This window comes from Pelecanus crispus, chromosome 2, assembly GCF_030463565.1.
Source record: "Pelecanus crispus isolate bPelCri1 chromosome 2, bPelCri1.pri, whole genome shotgun sequence".
NCBI lineage: Eukaryota > Metazoa > Chordata > Aves > Pelecaniformes > Pelecanidae > Pelecanus > Pelecanus crispus.
This window is the reverse complement of record NC_134644.1, coordinates 48,393,412-48,416,204: the sequence shown is the minus strand read 5'-3', so window position 1 is coordinate 48,416,204 and position 22,793 is coordinate 48,393,412. Positions and strand designations below refer to the sequence as shown.

The 22,793-nt window shown below is 42.8% G+C and overlaps 1 protein-coding gene across 2 annotated transcripts in view; it reads right to left on the bottom strand.

The window, feature by feature from the left end:
- SH3BP5 (SH3 domain binding protein 5) overlaps positions 1–22,793 on the bottom strand; it is a 455,787-nt gene that overhangs the window by 25,390 nt on the left and 407,604 nt on the right. Inside the window, exon 3 of one of the 2 annotated variants that reach the window (XM_075704937.1) lies at positions 15,480–15,608. The exons of the other annotated variant lie outside the window; for it this stretch is intronic. Coding sequence (XP_075561052.1) covers positions 15,480–15,608 — 129 coding nt within the window. The remainder of the gene's footprint in view (positions 1–15,479; positions 15,609–22,793) is intronic. 2 annotated transcript variants of the gene reach the window in all.

Here is a 22,793-nt window from a genome sequence, read left to right as displayed (position 1 = left end):
CCTCTGCAACTCAGCACTCTACAAGCAACCTGCTACAAACAAGTCTCCCACAAGAGTAAATACCTTCCCTACAACAAGCAGAACATCCAAGAATCCTGCTCTGCCCACTCAGCCCCTTACTCTCTACGTCTTGTCATGGCCAAGAGCTTTCTCTTCGCCACTATCCATCCTGTTCTCTTCTGCACAGGTGATCTCTCACCAGCTCATCTGCCACTGATCTCCCTGGCTCCAACACGCACAGCCCTGAACTTCCCAGCCAGCTCCCAAAGACTCGGAGGTGACACACAGTAGCAACACTCGCAGAAGTAAATGGAGCGCTGTGATAGAAAATAGGTCAACTTTTAAAATAAACAATGATGTAAAATTAAAGGGGTACTGACAGGGTTCATAACTGCAAGCTATTAATGTATTGCTGAAAGGAGCTCTCCCTTTTGGGGAGAGAAAAGCTGCACCCTCATAGGCAATCCTCTGCTTAGTCTACACAGGGCCTTGCACAGAAGGGAGCCATGCACAACAGCTGGATTATGTTGTTAGCTAAAGATAGTGATGAAAACAAAAAAGCTAGGCCATGGCAAGCTAATAGAAGAAAACAAAACCAGGCACTCTTTAAAATACAGTCATTCTTCTGGAATTGGCAGCAACATACAGACAGATTTTCGGGCCAGCACAGACACATCTGCTTGTCCACTTTCAAAGCAGAAAACCCTGTACTCTCTAATTATGAAATACAATTTTCTGTTTAGCCCACAGCTTTTATTGCCTCAATCCCCCTTTGTAGTCAGACCCCTTGCCCAGCTGACCTAATAGAGGATTTTTCCCATCCTACCACACATAGCTTGAATCTACTCCTCTTCCTCATTTCAGCTAATCTCCAATTTTTGTTTTTGCCTACCTAATTATATGGGACTGCACAATATCACTGACACCAAAACACGGTGCAACACAGCTACAGCATTCATCTGAGGTTAGCTGACATCTAATACACCCTGGTAGATGCTACCCAGCCTCTGACCCATGAGCACATGTGCACGCAGCTAACGGCAAGCCAGGTTAGCCAGAAATAGACACAGAGGGCATTTTGTGGGGCCAAGCCTGCTACAGAATTTCTCCCCCTGGCCAGCCTCCTTCACCAGAGGACCAGACCACAGGTGCTGGTAAATTCATGAAAAGGGCATCACTAACACAACCAGCAAATTTCCCATTAGAAATGACAGTCAGCAAAGGTCAGTTATTTTCCAATATTTAAAAAATTAGCTTCTCATTTAGCCAGGTGAACCTATCTCATACTGCGCTGCCAAGGTCTTGACACCCACTTTCTTTCGGCATCTCTGTGCTATTGCCAATAGAAGGCACGAACAATCTCTGTTTATAAAAATTGCTGTAAGCTGGAGCGTGAAGGGAACACACAGCTGCTGCTCAGAACAAGGCACCGGCACATCACGTGCTGGCCCAAGGCCTTTGCTCTAAAAGGCACTTTGTTTGTTAATGTGAAACCAATGTCTCTCCCACTCATTAATCTTTAAAACAATAGTTTAATTGCTACCAGCAAACACTTACTTGCTTACTAGCAAATATATAGTGATTAACTGGGTTCCAGTCACACTCTTCAGAAGGAAGCAAGTTTCAGATGTTTCCATTCCAGCCCCCTCTCATTCATTCAACAACATCCCACAGTTAATTTGCTGTGCAGAGTACAACAGGGAACGTGTTTTAAAACAGGAACTTGCCTCCACCAGTCACCCACCGGAGCTGCCATAGCACTGCCTGTCTTCAGGGATCACTCTGATCGCAGTGACTGCACCGCAGCATCCTGCACAAGCTTCTGGCAGGGATGCGGACAGCAGGATCACCACTCCTTAACCACAGCATACCTATCTTGCCCACCACTGCAGTGGGTTCAGTAATTTGGAAGCCTACAAGGTGAAGGCAGTAAGCGCTTGCTACAACATTCACAGTAAGTAGCCCCTGAGTGCTGCTATTTTGGCTCCAGTTCTCCTCAACCTGTTTTAATGCAGCTGGCAGCCAGTGACAAGAGCAGCAGCCCAGATGTCAACGCAAGGGCCCATAATGCTCAACAACAATCTCCTAACAGCAATCTCCATACTGGCACAGCTGCACCACCTGCAAACCCACACATGATACTAAGTTAGAGGAGGTGGCTGAAGAGGCAAATGGCAGAACCTCAACCCAGATGGACCTTGTGAAACTCAGCTGGGCCAAGAGAAACCTCACAAGGTTCAATAAGGAGAAGTGTGGAGCCCTGCACGTGGGGTGGAATCATCCCATGATCAGCAGAGATGGGAAGTTCAGCCCTGCCAAAAAGGACCTGCGCATTACAATGGGTGCCAGGCTGAAAAAGCTGAAAAGGTACACTCGTGTTGCAAGTAAGGCAAACCATGTCCTAGGCTACATTAAGAGGGCCACAACTGGCAAATCATGGGAAGCTATCATTCCTCCCAACTCAATGCTGCTGAGGTTGCACACTGAATACTACATCCAGGCCCCCAAGTTTAAGATCAATGTCAAGACAGGGTCCAGAAGCCTACAATGACTCCTACAAGGAGTGCCGAGGGATGCGCACTTTTTTAGTCTAGCAAGGAGGACACTACGGAGTAATCTAATTAGCTGCCAGCTAAAATTTGAAGGGGAGCTGCAAAGATGACAGAGTTGAACAAATGCTTCTCAGCAGTATTGGATAGTATAACATGGAAGAACAGCCACAGACAGCAGCTTGGAAGTTCAGGTTGCACATTAAAAAAAAAATCTTTCCTACCAGGAAGGCACTGTGACCCTCGGACAGCTTACCCAGAGAGGTTATAAATCTCCATCTCTGGAGGTTTTCAAGACTTGGCAAAGCCACAGGTGATGCAGTCCAGCAATGGTGACAGTTCTGCTCTGAGCAGGAGGGTGGATCAGATGACCTCCACAGGTCCTGTACAACCAGCATTTCTATCAAATACCACCATCTTTTCCTACAGTTTATCAAAAAACAAAGAACATAGTTGCAAAAAAATTTGCAGTGATGCTGAACGTTCTCCTAGATTCTCAGACCCACGCATTTATTTTCTTGAATAATCAGAATAGTGATGCATTGGGGGGTGGAGGTTTTGTTTGCTTTTTTTAAGGACCATGACCTTCCTTTCCCCTCTCCCTACAGCCTAAAAACTCCAAGCCAAACCAGAACTGAGAGGCAGTAAAAAACAGAAACCCCTTCTTGCTATAGGCCATGTACAGATGCTTATAAGCAAATTATAAAATCTAAAGCCTCAGGAGTGATCACATTTTGGCAGATCTATGAGGCTTTTTGTGAGCTATATATTAATCTGTGATGATTGTTTGCATTACTGACAGAAAATACAGTCTCTCAAGAGTCTGAAACACCCTTGAATTCTTTAAGTTTTTTATTGAAAAGCTATAAAATTGTACAGAGGTTAAAATTTGCTTTTTCAAAAGCAGATTTGAAGATTTTTATTTGGGTGGAGAAGGCAAAGTGGAGGAGAAGGTGAAAATAAGCCTTGCTAGAGCTTTCTGGAGCACAAATGATTTCCTCCCTGCTGTGTAACTAATGAAATGCCTGTGGAATACAATGATCAGTTGTCCCTTAGTCTCTGCTTTTGATTAGGTGTCTTGTTCTTGTGCTGGGCTTTTTGGTCCCATCCATGCATCCACCCCTCCTCTTCTAACAGCTTAATTTTTATAGAACTGACCTGATTCCTGGCTCTGTTTTATTTTCTGGTAAACTTGTAGTCTATAAAATGGTCCAGGAAATCAGAGTAGACCTACACGTATAACTTCCTTAAGACAGGATCACAAACCATATTCCAAGAGATAAAAAGGTCAGGGCACAACCAGCAGCTCACTTCGTTAGCTACTTCTATTACCAGCATACAGGCAGTTGGTCTCCTCAAAGACAGAATCCCACCTCCCTTCTTTAGGAGCTATGGAAGGAAGTGACAAAGAAAATACCTTAACATACAATTTCCTTAAACGCTGTTAAGATCAATCCTGGACCGGACCAAACAATCAGCTGCCAGCCCTTCTCTGTTCTCCGGTGGCTCCCATCTAGGCTGCGCACTAGGATCTTGTGAAACTATATTAAAGAATATCATCTCCAAGCCAATCGTCACCACTGTGCGCTCAGTCATTTGAAACCTACTGGACTCCTTGCTGGTTTTAATCGGTCTAGCTCCTTGCCTCACAGGAGTAGGGAGGCAATGCTCATTTGGGCACAGAGATTGTATGGGAGATACTCCACCAAGCCTTTTGGCCCTCCCTTGTTTTTCATGAGGTTGTTGTGTGAGATGCTGGTCTGCTTGGAGTTACTCACGCTAATTAACGAGTCTATGGCACCAGAATATGACAAATTGTTCATCTTAATACATTCCAGACACAGCCTTCTTGGGCACTCACTGCCATCTGCTTGTTAGTTGTGCACTTGTTTGTGGCCAAAATTATAAAGCTGCTGCCTTCTGGAAGAGGGGATCATAGGGTATGTCCAGGTTTTTCTCTCCAAGGTAAAATATCAAGAGAGAAAAATATCAAGATAACCTTCTCCCCCCGCAATATGCACCTACATCGTCAGGGCTTAGGCAGTGACTCAGTGAGTCTAGGGTTTACAGCTGGTTTCTAGGTTTACAGAGGCTCTGCATGCTCATCTGCACCTGGCAGCAGCCTCCTTTACTGAAATCAAATATAGAAGCAAGGAACAAACTCCCACAAATACATGCTGCAAGGTTTACACAGGCTGCCTTAGTGGATTTTGCTAATTATCCAAGATAATAAATGTTCAGCACATACAGATGCAACAGATACATTCAGGAGAAACACCTGATCGTTGTCTCTCCTAATTGCCACCAAAACAGCAAATGTTTGTTCGCAGAAGTTTCCAGAGGGTTGGCAAGGAAATGGCAGGCTGGTTCTGAAAGTACATCTTGTGCATGCATGGGTAGCGACATAAGCAAAGAAAAGGTGCGTGGGTGGGAGTTTCACCTGGGTGATGGGTTGTTCTGGACATGTTCTCCCAGTTCCCAGAAAGCCTCACATCCACCAGCAACTGCCCATCCTCTACTGCAGGGACATGCTCTGGAAGAAAGGCCCAGGCTGACCTCGTACATCTTTGACAGCATGCTCACAGCTACTTTTGAGAGAGTCATTTTCTTAAGGGACCTTTTGAAGATAATTAATCTATTTGACCCTTCAAAATTTTTCCTCATGGAATTATACATGTCTCCCATGGCTTGCTTCACTTAAAGGAAAAAGTTGGGGGTGGTGCCCTGGACAAATGAAAGGCTAAGTCCATTCCTTGAAGGAAAAGGTCTAGGTCGCAGCAGGAACAGACAAAATTTCAATTTCACTGCACAGCAATAAAATCCTCCTTTAAGAACAAACCATTAGCACCCTTTAATAAGTGAAAACAACAAATATTGGAAGCAGACACAGCTAAGACAGACATTTCTTCCACATCCAGGCAGTGAAATTTATCTTCTAACAATAGAACTGCAAGTTTGCTGCAATTAAGCGAGACTTCTACAGAAACCAAGTCAATACAGAGCCGTTCCCACACATGCTACAGAGAAATTAAGACTCTTCAGATAATCTTTTCCAGCAAGAACAGACAAGAGCTCATAAATTCATACTGGTTTACTACAAGACATAATGAAACACACCCAGAAGGCAGTAACCAACATCCATATCAGATTTGTTTTGGCAGCAGCCCCTAGCATAAGCACTTATCATTTCATAATAAACTCCCACCTATTTAGACCATTGTACACAATAAAGATTGGGGTGGCTGAACAACTTCCCAAAAGTTGCAAGGCTTGTGCTGCCTTCAGCAGTCATCCCTGAGCAACCACCACGCAAAACAGGTACATAGGATATCACCGTGACCTCAAGTCACCCAGGCTCAAATGCCAGCTACTATTTTTAACAGATGATCCTGTCTGTGGCTTACAATCTCTTGAAATAGCCTTTACTAGTGGCCAGAAAAGACTGAGAGGGGAAATGGTAAGAGAGAACAAAGCAAGGCAATCTTTCTTTTAAAGTATCTTTTTTTTTTTTTTTTCCAAATGCTGTAGATTTGCCTTTTGGCAATAGCTATGCAAAGCACTACAGCTATGCAAAGGAACCCACAATCTAAATCTCTTGGGTTTTTCCAAATTGAAGAGGATGCAAAATTATGTTAAAGAAATCTTCAGACAACAGCAGAGAAAAAAAGAATTCATCTCTATTTTCATATCCCATCACCCTTTAAGAACTGCTTACACCTTCCTGCCAGTTCCAGCATCTGCCATTGCATCTGTGGCTAAGCATAATAGCTAGATCACCTGTATCACTTCTTTCTGCCTAAATCAGCTGACATCTAACAAAAAACCACCAAAACTTTCCTGCCCTAGTCCTCTCCTTGTTACTCCAAAGAACAGAGGGCATTTCTACACCAACTTACCCCAGTATTCCAATATTTCAGACCTACTTGCCCAACACTTCTGATATTTCACAACAGAAAAAGAACAAGAAAAAACATTCTTGAAGGGTAGGGAAAATAATTAGGTCATTGCATTGTCAACAATTACTGGAGAGGAGGTTGAACAGCTAGCTGGCTTTGTACTGCTGCCATCCAGAATAGCTAAGAACTGATGGATGCTTTGTGGGGTGGGAGAAAGCGGGAGAGAGAGACATTAAAAAAAGAGTAAGTTTTTTTCACCTCTTTTAGATAAATTCTTCAAAACACTTAGATGAAAACAGTATTTTCTTCTGCTTCTGGAAAGAAAAGCAGAAGAGGGAAGAACCTCTAATTTACAGTGCACAGCTAACAAATCTAAATAACAGAGCCCTCCAAGGCACATCTTCAATTAATGATGAGAAGACCAATTACAGTTTTTGCATCAATAGCTTATACAGACTAGTCATCCATCAACAGACTAGTGTTCACGTAAAATGAAAGTGTAGGATGTATAAATACCAACACAAAATAACTAGATCCATTCACTGAGGCATAGAAAGCACAGACACAGGAGGTCTAACTTTTAGAGGGTGCACATATATGCACAGAATTTATCAATACAGGTATTGATACAGGTATTTAACCAAGTGGCTAAAAATTAGTTCCTACTATCGAAAGGTGCCAAGAACATAGTATTTGCAGAGGGTTTTGCTACAGATGCCACCTAGTCTGCAGGAAATACAAGTAACAGAGCACTAAATGTGAATTGGGTAAGGATTTTTTCAGTTCATCTGTGAAGTAGCAGCTGTTAGTGTTCACAAATGTGGGGCAGATTTCCAGCTGCTCAGGATTAAGAGGGTAGAAATCTGCCAGTCAACACTGACCTACTATCCTGCATTAGCAGGGTTGAAGGGAAGACAAACACATTCAGGAGCTTTCCTCCACAGATCAGATCTTTGGCATAACTTTCCAAATCCAACGAGGCAACATCTGTTATCTTCTCAGCAGTTTAAGGACAGCTAGTTTGAGACACTTTAGTATCACACTACTCAACCAGATGACAGAGCCAGAACACAAATGTAAAATTATTTTCTTAAAAACTGTAACACCTCAAATAACAGTGCTAATAAATCAGCCAAGCAAAACCCAGCTGGTTGACCCAGGTAAGTCTCCCTGAGCTCCCTGCTTCCTAGGCATCATCACGACTTTGGTTTGAAGAAAAATGCAACAGAACCATAACACAAGACTTGAAATACAGTTTTCAGGTTTTAAGCATTCAAGTGCAGCAAACTGAACACACCGAGCACAAGTTCCATCTGGCAACAGTGAAACACTGAGACATACGTACCTGAACGCAGGGTAGCGACTCCTATACGCTACTCCCAGGATTTCAATCACAACTGTGCAAACATGCCAAGAGAGCACAAGAGGCACTCCATCAAATTTTGAGTGTGGCAAAACATGTTCTTTACGTAACCCAAAGTGCATCCTGCTTTAGAAATAAAGTTTACGAAACTCAGTGGATTCCCTGGTGGAAGTCCAGGAAGTGACTCCTCGCCCTCAATAATAAAATTACTGATGTCAGATTCCCTTGCTTGGCTCATTTCCTCTTCAGACGGGTGCTTGGCCCCACAGCCAGCCATGCACCATGTGGAAAGGGAGACGAATATACTGAGAACATCCCTTGGGATCACAGCAATGGGAACTCCACATTTCACAAGAGAACTGACGTCACATCGACATGATTTCCCCAAGATTTAATGATGTGTTTTGTAACAAAAAAATGAAAGAGTTGGTGGGAAGAAGGGGTTCAGGTCTAGAGCAGGTCCACAGGGAGCAGAAAGGGAAAAAGGACACACAAAACTTCTTAGGCCATCAGGTACAACACAGCCTCCATGCTTCATCCTCTCAGGCACCACTTCTTGCACAGCTCACCTACATTTCATCTCCTTACCATTTCTTTACAGCACTGGGCTCCCCAAACTGCCCACGTGGCAACTTCCACATCTCCTTTCCCTTCAGAGCACCCCAGCCATCTCTTCCCAGGCAAGCCTTGTGCTGCCTGCCTGCCTCCCTCCCATTCCTGGCCTGCCCCAGTGCTAACCGAGGCCATCACGTCAGCCCTCACCCCACAGACAAGTTTCTCCACCACCACCAAGTAAGTCCCAGTTCAGAAAGGGAGCTGCTCCCCTGCCTCCGAGTCACCTCTCCACCCCACCAGCCTAAGTAATCCAAAACCAAATCACAGCCATTTCTGTACGGTTGATTTACACACCTGGTAAGCAAGCTGCTTCTCACACCATTCACCCCACCTTCCTAAACCAGAAATCATTACCTCCTCTATCCTCACACTACTGTGAGGCTCCCCAAGAGCCACTAGGGCAGCTGCAATACAGCACTTCAATAAAAGGGCAAACTATCAGCATAGGTAGACCACAAATAAGATAACCTATATTGCCAGCCTAGACTAATTATTGCAAATGGCCAGAGGAGCAACGTCCATACAAAATACCTTCTGCTTTCTCCACCACCACAAACATGGGTGGAAATACTCCTAGGAGCCTATGGCAGTTACTGACCCCATGTTGACAGGAGTTGTTCTCCTTTGATAAAAGGGACACTTCTGCACACATTGTCTTCTACTGCTTTCTCCATGTACAAGATGAACAAACTGTAAGAGAGACTGGAATTAACAGTGCGTTAGCAGAAGTGCTGCGCAGACAATCATTACTTACCAGCAAAGACACAGCACAGAACTATAGCCATGGAAAGCAGTCAAGTGTTTTGGGTGTTTGGGTTTTTTCTTAAACGGTTGGAAGGATTTGTATAAGGTTTGTCAAAGTCAATTTTCAAGTTTCTGTATCCTTGCTTTGAAAATGTGAATCCACCAGATAGTTTTTTGGTTTCTAAACAGTTAACCAGAAACACTCCTTCAGCCAGGCAAGGTCAGTTGGTTGTTCTACTGTAACTGTGCCAATAACCTTGCTTTTAACTAGCTCCATGGCAAGTTGCCAAACAGGAATGCAAGTCTGTCACAGTTCTGCTGACATTTAATTTTTGCTTCTCAAGTTTCCTCTCCCTCCACCTTTTTTGCCAAGATAAGCTTACCAGATTAATACGAATCAGTCTTAACTCCTCATTGTCTTAAACATGAGCATAAGGACTTCAGCTCATAAAAGCAGGATCGAAAAGGAGATTGCTTGTGACATGGCTACCTCCAGTATACCAATGGATAACACAGCTAGTGCCTAGGAACCAGACGGGAAGCCCTGGATATCCACCACTGTTGGATCTGGACCCAGGAGGTGTCACCCACACTCAATGCTGCCCGCCTGTCCACAGCAGAGCCAGTTGGTGCTGTGATTCAATTAGCTCTCACTCACTGAGCAAATTTGGATGGGAAACTTGGGTGCTGCAGGAAGCAACACTGGCAAGACCACAGTTTCCAGTTCTTAATTGATTTTTAAGGGTGATTGGCAGTTTAAATTGTGAATTTAAAAAGCTTTTGTCTCCTAAACTAAGAAAGTTACCATCTGTAACATTCCACGCTTGCCACACTACTTTCAGACATCTCAAGCCGAACACCTAGAAACTGAGATGCAGTGGCCACTTCGCAAAGTTTTGTTCATTTATAGGCACTGCAATCCTGACTTCTGCAAAGAATGGTATCAGTCTCATCTGCCGAGAAAGAGTCTTCCAACTAGGTAAGTGTGCTTTTATCTGCTTACACCCCTCCCACCTTCACCATCAAGTAGCTCAGTTCCTCCTCAGTTCCTGTTCTGCAAGATTACAGCAGCTACTTTTCATTCTGACTCACTTTGGATATAAGATTCACTGAACCACTTGATGCAGGATTCACCTGACAACTTTCAAATAGCTAAACAACCCAAGACGAGATGTCTTAACTCCCTCTGCATTTAAGGAAGACATACATACCTCAGAAGGCTTTTCAAATGCACCTACCTCTCACCACGGACTACAGTCAGTGATTAAGGGCCCTAAGTTTTGTGAAGACAGGCAGAATGGAGACCCAGGGTCTGAATACCTGAAAGCTCACCCCTAATAATTCTTTACCCTGTCAGCTGATTTCTTCAAACAGGTGTGACAATCCAGTATAAAATATTACATGAGAGAAAGATTATTAGTGAGGTGAGAGGAAGGAGCTCTACTACGGAAGAAGCTGCAATGAACAGGAGGTTAGCTGTCCTTCCTGAACACAACCTACTTGTCCGTCAACTGCATTTTCTCCCAGGTATGCCTAGACTTCAGCAGGGAAGAACCGTTGTACATACCAATTCCAGCCTGTTTTTCCAAGCCTTTTGAGATAAAAGAGTGCTGCTTAAGAAAGCACGCCAACAACATGAAAAGAAGAATTAGTTGTAAAGCTGAACCAGGAAGAGTGACCCAAGAGGAAGCAGAACATGCGTACCCTTCAATGTACTCTCTGAACACTTGCTACAAGTGTTACTGAGAGATGCATATAGATATGACCTAGCATAGATCTTTCATCCATTTGTGCCTGAAGCAGCTTTTCTGACACTTTTTTGTAAAAGCTAAGTGACGTGGGGGGATGAGGGGAATATCAGAAAGCAAAACTATGTCCCTCCCAAATAAGCTCAGTACTAAAGCTGAGCAAAGCATCTGCACCTACTCCCAATCTGAGCCAGTACTAGGGACTAAAATATAACTCCTCACTCTGCAAAAAAACCTGCTCAGTAATAGGAGCTAAAGCTTAATTAAAAGCAATACTCCCAGGGCTTTTATTCAGGTTAGGGTCACTACAATTGCATGGATTGTGTTATTTGTGCAGGCAGGTGGGAACACATTTTTATCAGATTTTTTTTTTTCCCAGCAGAAGCAAAGCAGAAACGCAAGTCCTTCTGTTCAGTTTGTCCCTAGGTTCGCAAGTGATGACGTACGGATAACAGTGTTTTAATGGCACCTCTCACCCAATGACCCCAAAGTCCTTTTGCTTCGTTTAATGAACTCGGCTTCACAGCAGCTTGACAGCTCCATTATACATGGGAACAAGGAGAGAGACAAAGTAATTTATCTACGCCATGCAGCAGCACAAAATCAGCTCCTATGAGCCCAGTGATTTATGCAATAGACCACACTTGCTTTTGCACAGCATCCTGTCCCGGAGCATGCTGTCACTAGGGAGGCAGCACACTTTCAAACTCTATCACCTGCTCAGAGGCTATTGCAGACACTATTGCGTAGGCACTTTCCAGCCCCAGCCCTGCAAAATGCTAAGTCAACAGTGGCTTAAGACACTTCTTACTTCAGAGGCTCAAGACGTACACTGTTGTTTACATTATTAATGTTTCCTGGCAACTTCCCACTTCTTCCCCATTACCTTTGGGCAAGAAAAGTCTAATTCTCTGACTAGTCAACCAGGGAAGCAAATTACTAGCAAAAAAACCACACCCAAAAAAACCCCAAAAGAGAGACATGGGAAGATTGATCTTCCCAACACTTAGAACCTGGACCACCTTCTGGATTACAGGAATTTCATATTGCTGCAACACGTTCATTGCTTGTGTGCATACACATTCCTGCAATCAACACAAAAGGCCCACTGGTATATGAAATGAGGAATCACAACAAAGTTGTCTTGGCAGAAGTTGCATGAAATCTGCAGGAGCAAGAATATTAGCCAGCGCTTGCTTCAGCCTCAGCAAATGCTGAAGATTACTGCTTTGGTGCCAGACAGCACCCTGATTCCCTGTGCCACCACTTTGGAGGACAAAGCACTCAGATCCTAATGCTAAGGGACCATTATTCTGTTAAAGCAAAGTCTCACCCCGAGATAGGCCAAGCTGAAATTCTCCTGGCATACATTACACAAGCAAGATGCTACAGGACTCTTGCATGGGATGGGAATTCACCACTTTCTGGTAACAGAGGATTGCACAAGATGGAGATAAGGGCAAGGAAATGAAAGGGCTCAAAGTCCTAAAGCTTCTCCAGGGAGGTACTTGACTCAGGGACCTGTTTTTTGCTGACCCCACATCAGTGCCTCATACCATTTTAATGTGTTTTATCTTAATAAACAAAACATGTATTTCCAGAAGAGAATCATGCTGGTGCCAAGTGAAAACAAGCTCCTCGGTATGACTAAATACAGCTTGTATCAGCCAACTGACCCTACAACTGACATATTAAATGCCAGTAACTCTGGACAACTCTGCACTTCTGCTACACTAGATGTCATTAATTATGCAGTTCTTTGTTCCCAGAAGAATTCAATTTATAGGTCATATTTTTACTTCCCTTTACTGAGAACAACAAACAAGAATTTACACTTCCCTTTCTCTTACAAGCACAGTCATGCATTTTTCCCTTATTGTTTAATTAAAGCTGTTTCAACCACCAAGAACCTTATGCCTATGCTTTCAGAGGCAGCCTAATGGCTCTAAAATAACTGTAAAGACAGCAGGTGGAAGACAGTCTTCAAAGGCTAGATGTTTTTATAAATTTGAACAGAAAAATACCAAGCTAGTCCCATGATTTCTCTACAATTTTACAAATCAAAGTATAAAAGAAAGATGTGGGCTGGCACCTAAACATATTAATATTCTGGTACATTCCTCCAGTTTCATATTTCACTACCCTCTCCTTCCCCCTGCTTTAATATAGCAAATTTCGCCCCAGTTAAATGGAACTTCTCTAGACTAAATTAAGACTAGAAAAACTCTTTAGGCAGATGCTTTACTGACGATTGGTACAAATCTTTCCAATCTCCTGCTTTCCAGATAGATTCGCTGTCCTTCAATGCCAATATTCCTCGTGGTCCTCACATTTTCTATGTCAAGATTTTATTAGCCAAAGAGCCAAAGGGAATCCAGAGACCATCTTCCAGTTCCACCTGCTGAGCAGATACAAAGATGGAGCTCTGTTCCATGACTGGCTCCATAACACAAAAATGGAAAAAAGTGAAATTAATAGAAGGGGAATCCCTGCTTTAAAAAATATAAAATGCTATCAAGGAATTAAAAGAAAATTGAGCCTGTAGCAAATAAGCAGTTCTGGGATAAATAGCATTTAAACCTAGGTAATGACAGAATGGATTGGGAGAAAAATATGGTTCTCTCTAACAAGCCCAATACAGGAGTAGCGATTCTACGAATCTAAGGACCATCAGTGGTTTCTGTTTCTTAGTGGTCTTGCAAAGCACCTTTGAACCACCACGACTGAATAGATTTCAGGGGTAGAAAAGACATAGCAATAAAAAAAAAATTCCATTTTCAGGATATAATCTGCTGCCAACTTCAGGACAGAGGACAAAGGTCACTGCTCTTGGTGCCTGATGTTAAACCTCGAAGTCATCTGATTTTTTCTGTACTACGGAGTATGCATTTCTACCATTGACTTTTCCAAGTATAACTCTTGAAGTTCTATGCATATTGTGCCTTACATAGCTATTTATAGTAATAGAAGTATAAGATAATACTCGAGGTGGGGTTTGGGGGATTTTTTTTTTTCCTAAATTGCACACGCTAACACAATATAAACAATTCCTTGATCTTATTTTGTTGCTAACTTCCTCTATTTCTCTAGCTCACTACTGGTTTACCTCTAGCACACACCACAGACCCCATGAGCAGGGATTGCTTTCAGAGCAGTTACAGATGAGTAGCAGATGCCATGCTTACTGTGCTTTGAAGCAGAGTTTACCTATTTGCCATGCTGCTTCTAGTCTGAAGGATTAAGCCTAATAACCCGTACTCATCATCCCCACTGCCTGAGACAATAGCTCCAAAACAATGCTGTGCAATTTAATGGATCAACACAGTCACATATTAACTTGCATGCCACATCTCATCAACCCAATTCCTGCTTCAACAGCTTTCAGAGCAATGAAGCTCACGTTCATGCCTCCCTTTCCTGTGCCTTGTTATGAGGATGTATTCTCTTCTCTCCCCTTTTGTTACCCTGCAAGTTTACTTTCTGCCTTCTAGCACACACCTACACTACTTTTCTCATCCCTCAACCTCATCCCCTACCTATTTTTACAAACAAAATCCTTCTGTCATTTTCATGTATTTCACACATGCTACCCCATCTCTCACTCTCCCCTTGAACACAATCACATCCTGGCTACCCAGCCACAGATGCCACCCCACACATCCTTCCAGCCAAGCACAGAAGCGGCAACTTTTCCTCTACTTCTGCCTCTCCCTGCCTCGAGAGAAAACAGAAAGAGCACCCAGGAACAGCCTCCCCCTCCTTGGGGAAAAAACAAAAAGCCTCAGACGCCAGCAAACCCCATTACAGATGCCAAGCAGAAGCGCTGCCTAAGCCACCACGCACTCAACTCTCAGCTTCTTCCCTAAAGTGAGAAGCTACCTGACATCTCACAAGCTTCCTTGCTTTTCCTGCAGCCAGTAGATCACACCCTTACTTCCACACCTCATCCTTCCCTGCCTCAGCCACACAGCCCTATCAATAATCAAGTAGTAGTTGGGGCAAGGGAGGTAAGGTCCTGATGACAGTACAGAAAGCAGAGCTCAGTTTCTCCCCAAACCAACACACCTCAGAGCCACATTTAGCCCATTCCTGCTTCAGCACAACCTAATCGGCACCACACCCTGCAGGTTTCCCCAAGTCTGCCCCACTCCAGCCTCTTTCCCAGTGGCTTCCAGTTACAGCCATTGCAGTTGCTGAGCATTTTGCTTTAAGAAGAAAAAGCAGATACATGAAGTCTACACTGTATTTTCAAATAATTACAACTACTGATAGGAAAGAGCAGGGCTCTGAAAGGCCATTCATAATGAGAGGAGACCAGAACTAGTCTTTTACTACTGATTGTTTGTGTCTGCTGTTGGTGTTCCTGGACTGAAGAACATGTGCAGCTGTGGCTATGAAGAAATACATTTTTGCCATCGATTCACGCGGCTGACATGTACCTCAAGACACAGACCAGTGTCAGCCACGTGTATATGCTTAAGATGTTATTAATAGCAGGAAAGCAATGCAGTCAGTGTGTGCTCTCCAATTACCAGCACAAGCTTATAAGGTAGAAAGTTCTCACCTGCCTAGCCACTCTCCGAGCTTCCCAGTAAGGTTTAGAGTCTTCTACAGCTTTTCCAATCTTCTTTGCCAGTTCATCCAGTTTTACCGTTGCTTCAACCAGCACGGAGCGGAACTTCTGGCGTGCATCCTTCAAAATGTTGCAGAAAGGAAAGACAGGACAAAGACAGATTAGAGCTTTAAAATTTATTTCTACCTGTTTGTTCCTACCTTCAGGTTGCTCTTTAGATTAACACATGAGCTGACACATTCAAAACAGTTACTGGCATTTGGACTAAGCCAGAATTCTTCAGTAGAGGTAATGACAGGAACCCAGAACCATGTCCGAAAGCTAGCATCCTGGACACCAAATCTTTGTCTTTCAGAGACAGCTTTTATACAAAGCCTGCAGCAACCTGTGCTAGGTGTCACCTCTGGCAGGGTTTCTCAGAGAAGAATAGCTTGTAAATTACTCACTCGGTGAGGAGGCAAACAGCAGCGTAACAAGTTCTGAGAGGGAGTTCAATGGCAAAGACATCTCATCGAGACAATGCTAGAATGAGGCTAGCAGGCAGGCCAAATCCCCGCAGCAGGCTGGCAAATCAGCTGGAATCAGCATCTCCTAAACCTTTGCATGTCACACCCGTAGTACTGTTCCCCCCAGAGACACCATTTCACAATGCAAATGAGGATGTACAGGATCTGCTTTCTGCAGGAAGAACTGGACACCTCCCACATGGTATATTTTCAAGTCAGCTCCTCTTTCCTTTTATAAACACACCCTACTTACTTCAATAGTAGCAAAAAAGCTTCCAGGTCCTCATGGCAAGAATTCCTGCCATAAAAGCCCATCTTTTCAGCTATGATTTGTATCAATGGGTAAGGACACCTACTTTCCATTTGATTGTTATTATTTACTACAATTAATAAAAGTAAATTCCAGCTACTTCCAAACTGGGTGAGTTGCCTTCTTTATCTGATTAGGTGAAGCAATTAACATATTTTCTCTGCTCCACTGAAATTTCCACACCTTTAGGCAAAGTGATTCTGATTTCTATCTCAGCATCCAACACAGACTCTAAATCAATGGAATTATTGCAGAGAGATGCAAATTCAGACTGGGACCTGGACCAGGATTTAAGGAGATGAAGAGGAAGGGCCATGTGAGCTCTTGACAAGCCTTGTAATTCTAATTAGAGAGCAGGATTTACGCAGACTGCTAGAGTGACATGTTGATTATGAGGAAGCAGCTGGCTTGAAGAAGTGCTCTAATTCAGGAGGTTTTTGTCATTATTTTTAAGGATTTCTAGAATGCACAACTGTTTATTTATTGGAAGAATTAAAATATATTGGAACCTACCAACATGCTCTCAGAAGTGGAAAAAATGCAATATTACTTTTTACAGAAAAAGCAACATACTTCAGTAAAAGCTTTTTTGCTTCCTTTTTAGTGTTATCTAAAACCTTAACCAGCATCAGTAATATTTTAAAAATAACTTTAGATTCTTAAGGTACTGCAATTTATTCAAAGGAAGTATGCAAATGGGTAACAAGGTCAAAAATGGAGAATACATATTAACTTATTATTTTATTAACTCCAATTCAGTCAATAATCTCCTTTCTTAGTGAAAGCCTGAAATGTATCATTCAAGCAACATGTATCTAGTCAATGATTTTCTCAGTAAGAAGAGTTTGAATATTTCCAATTAAGTACTGGACAATATATGGTTCACTGCTCAAAATGAGTTTCACAAGTAACTCAGATAAGACTGCAAGCACGATGACTATATTGCAAGAAAAACATTAAGTGCTGAAGTATATTTAACAAAAAAAAATTTTCCTACAAATGCAGGAACAAAATAAAAAACTCATTTCTAAATAAGTGAGCCTGAACGTTTTTCACTTCCTTTGTGAAAGCTGCATATTAGGATACTAATTGTGGAAAGCAAATAGTTAAAGAAAAACATAACTGTATATGCATTAAGTAAAAAAAGCCCTATGTAATGATTAATCAAAAAAATTCAGTTCCCATGTTTGTAAGATAAGCACTTGGAACAAAGAAACCATCACTATCAAACCTGTGCTTAGAGACCTACACCAAATTTATTCATGTAATAATTACATACACTCTTATCCAACAGGAAAAAGAGGACTAGCCTCCACCTGGAGCTTAAAAAAAAAAAACAAAACCCAAACCAAACCAGAATCACCAAGGACAGAGCAGTCAAACTGACAGAGCAGCAACTTCTATACCCATTAATCTCCCACCCACTCAGATGAAGCACATACAAATTACTAAACTGTAGCTAATCCCGTAACTGGCACCTGAGGCACAGGTCTTGCAAATGGTTAAGCACACACTTATCCATGAGCACAGCCCCACTTCACAGAGTAGCTAGTTATACAAATAGGGAGCTTCAGCTGAAGAATATACTGGTGTGAACTTCCAGCTCATCGTTTTCCCCAAAAGATGCCCGCTTCCTATTTCGAGGCTTTATTTGGGTCTGACTGTCCTCATTTTTTCCAGTGAAGAACAATAATGAAAACCACAACACTTTATACCCATGTCATCCATGACTTATTTTAAATGACATTTATTCTCAGGCTCCTGACTGTCAGGAACACAAACCTGCAGTCTCCACCACCTTCTGCATGAGAAAATAAGTAGATGCTCGTACTCTGCTGGGATTGGTCCCCCTGCCAAAGGTTTCCAACCATCCCCTTCGGACACAGCAACAAGATGCTGAGGTCTCTGAGAAGGTGTAATGCCAAACCCATGCCCTCTCCTGCACTACATGCACCACTTTTACTCTCCACTAGCCCCAACTACACTGCAAATGATCCCACGCTGTATATCTACCATACGTGTTCCTGTGACAACCCAGTGCATTCGCACTACCCAGCCTCCTTAATCCAAACCAATTCAGCCGTCATTGTCTCAGTGACCACAGCTCCCACCTGGGAGCTATGGCAACATCTCCGGTGAGCACGGGCACAGCTCCCTCCTGCAAACACGCAGCCGCTCTCAGTGAGTCAGCCCTGCCACATGGTCCGGAGCATCTGGAACAGTCATCACCCTTGGGACAGTGCAAGATTCCCCTAGCAGGTGCCCCTGGGGAAGTTTAAATAAGAAATACAGGTGCAGCAGCTATTTTTAGTCTTCATATGAAACTGGGGAGGTCAAAAGCACCAAGGCAATTGAACCACGAGCTCTGGGCTTGTTGCACTTGCTACTTACGTGACATGGAAAGCGCATCTGTGGTTCACAGGAAGGATGGGCCTGTGGTCAAGGCAATAACTTGGGAATCAATTTCATTCCCTGCTCTATGTCCGGCTTCCTGTGTTACTGTCAGTGAGACACTTCAACCCACATATGAAGTGGTTCAAAGCTATAAATCCTCTTAACGGCATTTTCTGTAAGAACACTCGCATCAAAAACTTAGGGGCTCAGGAACAGCACAGCAATGCAGTTCATCCATGGTCCCCAGCATGAGGGAAGCCTTACATCTGTGTTAGGAAGACAATCACACCACCTTCAACTTACTTATCAAATCCTCTGGTGTGACATGCCTCCCTACAAGTGTTACTATTTAACTACCAAACTCTTGCTTCATTCAGACCTTTACCTAGCACACATGGATAACAGAAAAAGGAAAAGAGGACAATTCCTGCAACTTGCTGCCATGAGCAAAACCAAGACAGCGCAGCATATACCATGCAACTTTTCTAGCACAGTCCTCAATTCCTAGTTTCTGTATTTCAGTTTCTTGAAAGATGATGCTTTCCCAGCAGAAACACTAGTTCTTGACAAAAGCAAGTATGCAGCCTTAGGTACAAACCCTGTGAGTCAGACTCACCATTTCTGGGTGGTTGGGTTTTTTTTTGGAAAAAAGCACATGGGTTTGTTTTTCTCATCACTGCACTGAATATATACACAGACCAGATAAACTGTAACAGAAGCAATGCAACTGACAAAAGACACCTCTAACACCCAGACAACATTTCAAAAGCACATTTTCCCCTCTACTCACTTGTAGTCTTCCGTGATCATTTTTAAGAACACTTTGTTACTGATTTTGCAAACAGAAAGGTGATATAGAAAGCTGACCAGCTAACATTTCCAATGTTTTCTCCTCCTATTTGCTCAAATGAGATGATGATAAACCCTTTTAAAGCTGGACAAAATCCGATCAAGGCACTTTACCCTCAATGTGTGTTGCAAGGTACAAAAAAAAAAAAAAAAAAAGGCAGTCAAAACTTCTTACTGAAGTTATACTCTTAGTAACTAGACTCTCACTACCTAGGTGTCTGTCATACATGCACTCTAGCAGGCACAGCACTTAATGCATCACGTGAACAGCTGCAGTTTACCTTTCAACATCTTGTTCTACAGCTGCAAGAGCTCAACTTTCTTCCTGGAAACCCATAGCACTTTTCTCCCAAATGATAGATTTCACAAGCACAGTTTTAGGGAGCATGCCAGACTTCTACCCCATATATGCGTTTGCTGCAATAGTTCATTATTAAAGGCAGACTTTGTTTCCAGTAACTTGCTGTTGGGCAGCTATCTGCTACTGCACCAGAAGAGAGACCACACTTAACAACAGGCCATCAATGCAGCAGCATTTTGGAGATCCACCCTCAAATGTGGAAAGAAACTGAAATACAATTTTACACTTACACTGCACCTGTTGCAGAATAAAGCATGCTTGTTTTCCTTTCATATGAGTGATGGTGATGAGCTGGTGTTAGATGCCAGATGACAGGCAAATAACTACTTCTGCCCATCAAATGAAGCATGTATTTTCAAACAATTTTCTTTTCAAAATGAACTCAACACATCAACCAGGTATGAGGCATCTTAGTACCAACCACATCTAAATTTCATTTACAAAGGTTGTCCTATGAACTTTCTGACAATTTGGTGTGCAGAACCTCTGATAACCCATTAAACCAGCCTAGGAGGTGCATGGGAAATGAAATTGCTGACTGAGAGACAGGCTTCATCTATTTCCAAGAGGCAGGCAGTATCCACACCTGCCTTCCTCTGCTGCAGAGACCTACCAGCTGCAAAAGCTCATTTCCAAGTTAAAATAGTGTCAGTATCAACAATGTTCAAGTGTGAAAGCAGGTAGGCTTCCCAATTACACACACACCAGCTAGATGCACATGCACGTGCTCAGAAATCTACCTCAAGCACCAAACAGGTTAATGACATTTTTAATATCTATTTCGTGCCTGAGCAGTTCAAGTAAACCAGACCTTAAAAAAAAAGTGCAAGGAAGGGGTTAAGTAACATCTCAAATTTTAAGCATGGGGAATAGTCTTTTTTTTTTTTTCCACACAGCTACTAATTTGCCATCTAAGAACAATAAAAACTGGCATTTGGAAGTTGCCCTAACCTCCTGCTTGCAGACAGTTACAGACTGAGTCTACAAATACACTGATATTTTTAGTCCTCTTCGAAGAAGGGAGAGGAAAGCAGGCAGGGGAAGGCACTGGGTGCTCCTTACAAAACAAGATTTCTCTGCCTAACGCTTCCTCCTTCCCTTAGGCTAGAAACCCACCTCTGCTTCAAGAACGTGAATCAAGTAAAGCCCTTTGACTCACTCGGACAACAAAATCTTTCCACAGCCAAAGCAGAGGAAGAAGCCTTTCCTTGCTCATCCATGGACGAAAGCAGAAGGCAAAACAATAGGCAATCCACACGCAGGAGCCACTTCCTATGGAAACAAGTAGATTATAAAGAGACATGGAAAGATTTGTCCTGCTAGCAGTGATGGACAAATCCATCATGCATGTATATCACACTCCAAAAAACAGCAGGAACACCAGCCAGTGAGCTGCTTCTCCCTTATCCGTTTACTCTTTCATGGACACTGGAAAATGCTGCACAGGGATACTGATAAGGCCGCAGATGTTTCTACAGATAGATGTTTCCCCAGGCCAAGCAGGCGTGCTCAGAATGAGATTCCTGCTACTGACAGGCCATTTTTTTTTTAAATTTGAAAGAGTGAGGAGTTTTGTGTTTTTTTTTTAAAGAACTCAACTTAAAGCATTGAGGATTTTTTTTTTTTTTTTAAAAGTCTACTTAAAATTCTTGTATGTGACAGGGTCAAAAGCTTTATCCCAAACCCAAGTATTTTAGTGAGGAAGTAAGCAGAGCAACTCTAAATAGAATAGCCCTTCCCCTTCTGAAAGGGGTTCAAATGCTGACAAGGCTCACAAGTGAAAGAGCACCAACAGCTGATACACCACTTTCCTTCGATTCTATCCAACACCAACCCAGGGTGACCTTTAGGATAAATCCAGGACTAAAAGTAACATAATGTCTTGCAGATCAGGACTAGAGGATCTAGGCAAGCATACAAGAAGGATCCTAACCAGGCCCTACTTATAACAAGCATGGCTAAAAGCAGCACTGTTCAGCTCTAGTTTTCATGCACAGTCATCTACCCTTAAACATTGGCAAGCTCGTAGCTCCAGCAACACAAAAACTCTAACAAAAACCACATTTGGGATAGCTGGGATTCCAGTGGTAATTTTAATGGTATGTGCTGTATTTCCCCTCCCCATAATGCTGCCAGAGGATCCCTGAGTGAATTTGTTACATCTGAATTGTACTTTCAGGAGCCAGTCAAAGACATGCAAGCATTAGCTGGACAGGCGAGTCATGCACATTTGTTAAGTACATTTGCAACTCCTGACGGGAGTTCAGATGGAGATGCGTTTCCAATAAACAGGAAAAAAGCTCAAATAGCAAGGCGCCGCTCTAACTTACATTTGGCCAAAACATACTTGTATCTCCACTGCAAGATGTTTCCCCTACCTTTTCACAGACACTTCAAACATAAACAGGGACATTAGTGAAGCCAAGTGTTAAATCCCTTGGAGGACCCTTATCATCCTTTTGCTGTGTCAGTAATGCTCAGTGTTGCACTTAGTATGAGCAGCGTTATGGATTTTAAATCAAGCCTAATCAAAGATTCATTAACAGGCAATACATTAACGCAACACATAACTACCAGCCACTCAGTGCCCTTTAGCAGCTCCGCAACTCCTGAACAGTCTGTGAGCATCATCAGGTCAGGATATTTCTCCAGGGTTTAATAGGATAGGTCAAAAGAGCAAAAAAATGAGTAATTATATCAAGTAAAAGAATAGATGTAGCCAACTTCAATGTACTTGTTCAAGTCATGCCACACATGTAAAACCACCCCTCTCACAGGTGGTTTGAGTGCAGGACTTGGAAAAAAAAAAAAATGGCAGGCTGGTCAACTTAGACTTCCCCATTTTATGACCTCTGTGCGCAGCAAACACCAATATTTTCTACATT